Raw genomic sequence first — 7554 nt, forward strand, 5'->3', positions numbered from 1 at the left:
ATTCCCTATCCGGAGAAAATCGAGGCAGGAGCGAGGAGATGTGCGTCGGCCGAGACCCGAAGCAGCGAGGCCAAGGACAATGTGGTTACATCAGAGCCGAGCAGGGTCAGGAACGCCACGTCCACACGCAGCCATGCAGTGTCGCAAGTGAGAAAGAGACACAGAAAGAGGAAGAAAGAGGAAATGAGCTCTGCATGGGGAAAGCCAGGACATTCCTAATCACGGATGTCACGCAGCCGTACACGGATTTGTTTTCTTTACAACATCCAGTTCATTTAAGGAAAAGTAGCTGATCCATTGATTCAGGTGTGTTAGAGGTACAGTGTTAAGCAGTTACACCAGTTGAACTGGTGGATCACCGGCTTCATCGCTGTCACCTCAGAGTCTCACTCTCTCTCGATCAGTGTTGAGTTTCTGAGTCTTCCTCAGCCTCTGTGTTGAGGTTCCTCAGTGTTCTCTGGTTTCCCAAGACCCTAAAAACGTGTTAGCGTGGTGATGAGCCTGGAACCACATTCAGGCTGTATTCCTAACTGCAATCCAGTGTTCCCAGTAAAGACACCAGCAAAGATCACCCCGACCATGACCGACCACTTACTTCTTACTGAAGAATGAATAAAGTAGCATGAGTAGGAGTAGCAAGAGATTGAGCTCGTCTTTAAAGAAATGGTATTTTTGAGAAACTATGAATCACTTTTAGGTTTCAGTGGTGGTGCTGGTGAAGTTGGTCTTTGAACCAGTACAGAAATGACACAGTTCAGTAAAAGATAAACTTGGCAGATGAGTCAAACCATGACTGAAGGAGGCGAGACGACGGTACGGTGCCAAGCTCACTGTATGGCACAAACGCTAGCTCAAGATCAGGTTAACATCGCAGTTCAGATCCATGGTGACCTGCGAGAAACCGGACAAACCGAGCCATCGTCTGAGTAACGATGACTGACCTCGGTTTACCAGCAAACACAGGGAAAACCCCACAAGTGCTCCTCACACTGAGAAGGAAGCGAGCAGGGCTGAATTTAATCGAAACCTTCCTTATGGGAGAGAGCTGTACAAGCACACACACACACACACAAGGTCAGGACTCAAAAGATCAGAGTTCAAAAACAGGAAATGAAGGTCTGACGTTTGAATTCGAAGCCTCGCGCATAGGGTGGCATTTGCGTTTCCATCTATATCCCTGAACCTACTAATAGAACTGACCTCGATTAGCGAAACAAGCTACATCATTTTGCCCTCATGCTGATCCTGGGGCAGTTATCTGAATACAAGTCATACTTTGCGTGATATAAATAAGGCGTATCTCTGCTCTGGGCTCGTCGACGCCTGGGGACAAAAAATACTGTCAGGAGAAGCAACAAGACGGAAGAGTTTCAGCCACTGTACAGACAGGAAGTGCTAAAAATGCTTCAATCCAGGCAGAGACGCAGGACAACGGGCTTTATCTTGACGACGCCTGAGATACCGAGCGGATTCAGATAAAACGAAGCAGTGGATGACACCAAAAAGAAATGATCATCATGACCACATAACAAACCAGGGCTTTTCCAGTCCTGGCCTGTGTGTGTGTTACTTTCTCTATCGCATGACACGACCCGTATTAGTCAGAGTAGTATCTCTGGAAGTTAATTTAGACTTTTATTGAAAAATACACAGGAGTTTCAGCTCAAACTTACCAGCTGAAGGCAAACACACCACTACACAAGTAGCTGCATTTCCTACGGCCGAATGTCAAATGCCTTTCAGCGCTATTTAGGGGCAAAGAAAGTGAACGGAAAACCGCTTGGCATGATTTGGCCTTAAAAAGTTTATTTGAATCGCGAAATAAATGAAAGATCCATCGAACAAAGGAAAGAAAAACGTTAGAAACATTATATCGCTGTTTTAAATCATTCAACGGTTGGCTTCTTAATCTGCCAGAAATTCCTGAATTCTGGGAAATGCTTTGGCTGACATGACACTAACCTACTACTGAAGATTTTTTTGTAATTCCAGGCAGAGACGTTAATCAGGATGTCTGTTCGCTCAACAGAAACAAAATGTGCGTCACTATTATTATTTTTCTTCTTAGCTCCGCCCACATTTTCCTGGCTCGGCTCTACTGCGCTGTGCAAGAAGCTTAATCAGATTCTTCACAGGTTCGTCAGCATGACACAGTGCGTCTGGTCACGACAAGATAGAGGATTCTGAGTAATTTGTCGGGGCAAGCTGAGCCGAGCCGAGCCGAGACGCACCATCCTGTGCAAAAGCTCTAAACACATCATAGTCGGTCCTGGTGCTTGGGAGACGAATCATTTTATCGCCATGACAACAGATCAATCATTTAAATCGATCAAAATAAAGGTTATGGTGTAAAAGGAACAAACAGCAAAAAAATAAAAAATACTCACTATGATCATTTTAATGATCTGAAAAAGAACTAATTGTTTGTGTGAATCATCGTGAGTCAAATCAATTTGACTCACGATTCACTTCAACTGTAAATGAAAAACAATGCACTGTACGAAAGAGTGATCTGAATCAGTGATTCAAAATGGCGTACTTTGATTAGCGCTGTCACTCATATGGCTTCTGAAACACCAGATTTTTATAAAAGCTCAAAGTGATGGTGAGAAATTAAATCAAGGAGTCATTCTCTCCATATTATTGACCGCTTGAATGGATTTGTAGCTGACGTGTGACATCCCGAAGTGTGTAGCGGTGAAGCGTTTTCAATCTAGCGTTTATGTACTGGCAATTATCTGTCTGAGCGTGAAAACTCCGAGCCTTTCTGAGACGTCATTCACAAATAGCTTGCTTTGCTTTTTTCACCTCCATCTGTCAATCACACCCAGCTCGTGAACGTGACATCATCGGGGGGTGGGGTGGGTGGGGGGCGGTTGGGTTACCAACGTGCAGGCAGTTCATATATGAAAGCTATTTGTTCAAAAGTGTTCATTTTGTTAGTCAATTCTGGTTAATTTTATTTTTGACAATTCTGTGACGCTTGATGCAAATGCTGCAGAATTAACAATCCTTTTCCGTACATTCTTTCAATTACAGAGTGACTGTATAACGATCGTCCAATTCAGATCCCGACACCGGGAAGGCCGATGGTCTGAGGGACGAGGAAACGAGTTTCTGTTTTCACATTTGGCTTCGGTTTGCTTACTTCACTGTAAATCCTGGCCCTTGCTCGGACGACACCTGGGTCGTTTTGAGAAGTGAAAACACTTCCTGTAACTTCCTCATGCTCCTCATCACGTATGTCCTGCATGTGTGTGTGTGTGTGTGTGTGTGTGAATGCTCTCTCAGTCGAAAGCTTTGTGTTGACTTTAAAAGGTACAACATGTTCCCGAAAGGCAGAAGTACAACTTGTGCAGTTCTCCTGTTATTATTTTTCATTAGTTAAGCTCTCCTTCTAATTACATCATGGTTTGGCTTTTAAAACCAGCGGACCCTTCGAGACTCGTGTCCGTTCTGGATATTAAAGGACGCTGAGGTTGACACCATGTGCTATTACAGTGAGGATATTTCCCGAGTGCAGCACACAGCACAGGGTTCACCGATTCTCCACAGCAGGCATCTAAAGCTTGTGAAAAACAGAGCATCTTGTGCAACTCAGAAAGGAAGAAGAAGCTCGGCCAGATCCTCGGTGCTCCACACCCTGTTTTCCACACGAGTGCCACACCCTTTAACGAACCGTCTGCCTCGACAGCAGTCCCCATAAGACCCGTCTGACATTCAGACGTGTTTACAGTCCTCTCCGAGGATCAGGCCGGGCTGCAAATACGGTACCGGCTTCAAAAACAGATGATCCTGACGTGAGGCTTCCTTTAATGGAGAGCTGACGTATGAGCCTTCCCCCCGTCACAACACGACGACAAACCACGCTAACGGTGATGGCGGATCGGTTTACAGGCCTCCCCTCGCCATCACGGCACCTCAGAATCAGCCACGGCAAACACCCCTCCCCCGCTGCACGCCAACACCACTGACTCGTGAAGAGAGCAAGGAGAGGAGGGAAAGAAAAAGAAAAAAGAAAAGCCACTTCACAGCTTTTGTTCTGCTTATTGCAGTGCTGTAAAAAAAACCTGCTATCATCAATCTATCACAGCAGGAACTTTGTTAAAAAAAGAATTGGTGTTATCGCTGTGTTCCTCGGTGCGTCATGGAAAAAGGAGGAAATGTGATTTAAAACACGGTTCAGGGAAAAAGCACGTACGGCGTACCGAGGAGACAAGAGGCGTCACGTAGGGACACGACGGTCACAACTAAAACCCCGGGACTGTAGCGCAGCGTGTCGACGCGGGACAGCCACACAGGAAGTGATGGTACACCAAAAACACTCGGAGGCCTCGCTCTCAGCAGATCAGCATGCAGCTAGCTCTCGTTTCACACAACAGAAGGTGGCTTTCCTGAGAATACAGAGTTTCGTCAAAGCAAAACGAAAACGATCCAAACGTAATTTGAAGATGTTTAAAATAAATAAATACATTTTTAAAAAATTAATAAATGTTTTAGTGTTTACATATATATATTTGTTTTTAAAAGTATTTTTAATACAGAATTTTATTTTTATTTTGTATTTTAAAATAAAACTTTTCATTTCATCGTACTTAAATAGGATAAAACGAGAAGCTAAGCCTAGGTGGGAATTTTAAAGCTTCCTGGTTGAAGCTACGCTTGAGTTTTATCACTAATAACGTTCTGAATTTAATAAATAAAAATACCCCATCACAATAAACGTGTAATTTTAGTTGTTAGCGCCTGCGTGTCAGCACAATCAGCAGGTGTGTCCTAACTCTAACTCCAACGCAGAACAAAGTTTGCCTCATGCTCATTCAGAGTGTTGTTTTTTTTTTCTTTTGGAGATGAGAAATGAAGAACAATGGTGGACTGTGAGCCGAGGAAATGAGTTTGACCACGTTGGTTACTTCAGCCTGATTTTTCTGGCGCTCGTGCTGTGATCACCTGGGCCACCTTTAAAAGCGAAAGCACTTCCTGTAAGTTCCACCACACTTCTAGCCAGCGGTGAGTCAACACATTTTGTACCAAATCACACCCACATGCGCCGTTGAAGCTCGACGGCTCCACCTGGGCCGCGTTCGGCAACTTTTCTGTTGTGTTTGTTTTTGTAAAAGCTTCAAACTCGACGATTCTAACGATATCTATACAAACAGATAACACCGAAGAGAAATCAGTCAGGAAAACTGTAATGTTATGCTTTTTATTTCCACACCAGAACAACCGTCAGGAAGTCGGGACAGGGTTCGGGAATCTGATTGGTCATAATGTGTACTGTATTTTTCCATGCTAGCTGCTGCCAATCATAGGATAATATTAACGCAGACGTTATCGTTTCTATAGTAACAGGTCCGGGTAATAAATAGAAAGGAGTCTCCAGTGTCCAGTGTGTAGGACAGACAGCGAGAGAGAGAGTGAGAGAGAGAGTGAGAGAGAGAGAGAGAGAGAGAGAGAGAAAGAGAGGGAGAGAGAGGGGAGAGGGGAAGGGAGGAAGAGAGAAACAAACAGACAGACAGAGACAGGGGGACAAACAGACAGAGAGACAGTGACGGAGAGAGAGAGAGACAGACAGAGAGAGAGAGACGGAGAGAGAGACGGAGAGAGAGAGAGACAGACTGACAGAGAGACAGACAGAGGGAGGAAGGGGGAGAGAGAGAGAGAGAGAGAGAGAGAGAGAGAGAGAAATGAAAGAGTATAAAGGAACGACACTTCTACAGCGAAAAGTGACAACAGGAACCAGCTTTTTCTCCAGATGTTCCACATCATTAAATGTAACCGTAAACGGATAAAACAGTGCTCCGGGTCGCTCTGTAACAACGCAGACATCACAACTTTCTGTCAGGACGCGTGAAGGGAAAAAAACAACAACTCTGAGGTCGACTTGACCAGCCCGGTCTTCATGTAACTGGTCATGTGATGAGAGGCGAGTCAGTGACACACACTACCCTCTAGTGAGCTTTACACCATGACGTACCTCAGTATAAAACATAATATCACAACCTTCATCATGCCGAGTCTCACTGCAAATGGGCAAAAAATACAAACGCCAAAGGGAACGTATTACACGAGAGGAAAATTGACATTAAAATAGGAACAGCGAGACGGGATTATTATGCAGAACTCCTCCTGACAGCCGAGTCCTGCTCCTGACTTCTTAAAACTTTTTGCATGAATTAAAACTTCTCGGAGAGAGTCAACGGAGCTTCGGGAATACCTGCGCTCGTGTGTAGAGCTTTCAGAGAAGCGTTCTCAAAAGTAATGGCACCCTCACGAGATCGCTGCTTTGTGTCTTGTTCCTCGTTAAAACGTTACCTGTAGTAATAAACATCACTCTTGCCAGCGCTGAGCCCCGACTTCCGGATCACCTCTTCTTTCTTCCAGCCCGGTGGCAGAGCCGGGCAGTCGATCCTCTTCCTCTCCATAATCATTTAGTTGACTTTGGCGTGAAATCAGGGCGACTGATATACTCCCCCCACCCCGGGCGACGTGAGCCAAAAGTGCCTGCTAATGGCCCACACTACTAGCTTGCTCGGTTGGATGAGCGCTAAGCTAGCTGTGTGTTAGCCGCTAAAGTAGTAGATGACAGATCTTGTAGATGAATAAACACGGGTACGGGGAAGCGATGAGCGCCCTGAGAGGCTTTACACGTAGCGAGCCGCGCTTTTTCCTTCAGCTTTTCAATGCCCTCACAGTGGACTCCTCTCGATCCCCCGAGCGGACTCTCGGTGGTGCACGGAACAATCCGAAAGCTCAGTCTGGAGCCGAGCCGCCGCGATGGTGTCGAAAGCTGTGACGCTATGAAATTTCAGCACTTCCCACGCAGTGACCCTACAGCGCCTGGCAACCGTACAGAAAGCCGAGAAAGCCACGCCCTGTTCTCCACGCCCACATGCCGCGAAAACCCCGCCCCCCAACCAGCCCCGGCAAAAGCCTCCCGTCATTTCTCGCTCCTCCAGCCTCGTCCTGCTTTACGACACGCCTGTGACGCAATACTGCAAAAATGAAAACAGCAGGAAGCAGGACACGCCCCGCGGGGTATGACGTTTCGTTTCCTGTTTTTATTTTTATTTTTTTCCACACGCTTGCGGCTTTCACGTTACTGACTTGTGATTTGTTTTTTGACAAACTTTACAGACAGATGCGGTTTAAAAACTGATCGGAAACACTGAGTATTATCTATTAAAAATAATAAATAAAAAACAACTTAAAATAAATCAATAATTAAACTCTACAACAACAAAACAACAACAACCAATAATAATAATAATAATAATAATAATAATAATAATAATAAATACTACTACTACTACTACTACTAATAATAATAATAATGACAATAATAATAATAATAATAATAAATAATAATAATAATAATAAAAGCAATAAAAACATAATACAAAACAATAATTTAAAAAGAAATTTAGATAAAAGTAATACAAATAAAAAAAATCAAATGTTTGTGATCAGTCATATAAATATAAAAATCATATATCATATAAAATCAACCTTTTAATAGACTTTTTAAATAAACTTTTAAATAAAAACAACGGA

General features: G+C 44.1%; 1 protein-coding gene across 1 annotated transcript in view; it reads right to left on the bottom strand.

The window, feature by feature from the left end:
* The window catches only part of mbd2 (methyl-CpG binding domain protein 2), a 32284-nt gene extending 25437 nt beyond the window's left edge, over positions 1-6847 (bottom strand). Inside the window, exon 1 of the mRNA XM_058383707.1 lies at positions 6316-6847. Within this exon, the coding sequence (XP_058239690.1) occupies positions 6316-6431 (116 nt within the window). The 5' untranslated portion in view covers positions 6432-6847. The remainder of the gene's footprint in view (positions 1-6315) is intronic.
* Between the last annotated feature and the right edge of the window lie 707 nt (positions 6848-7554).

Source organism: Hemibagrus wyckioides, linkage group LG28 (genome assembly GCF_019097595.1).
Source record: "Hemibagrus wyckioides isolate EC202008001 linkage group LG28, SWU_Hwy_1.0, whole genome shotgun sequence".
NCBI classification, from domain to species: Eukaryota; Metazoa; Chordata; class Actinopteri; order Siluriformes; family Bagridae; genus Hemibagrus; species Hemibagrus wyckioides.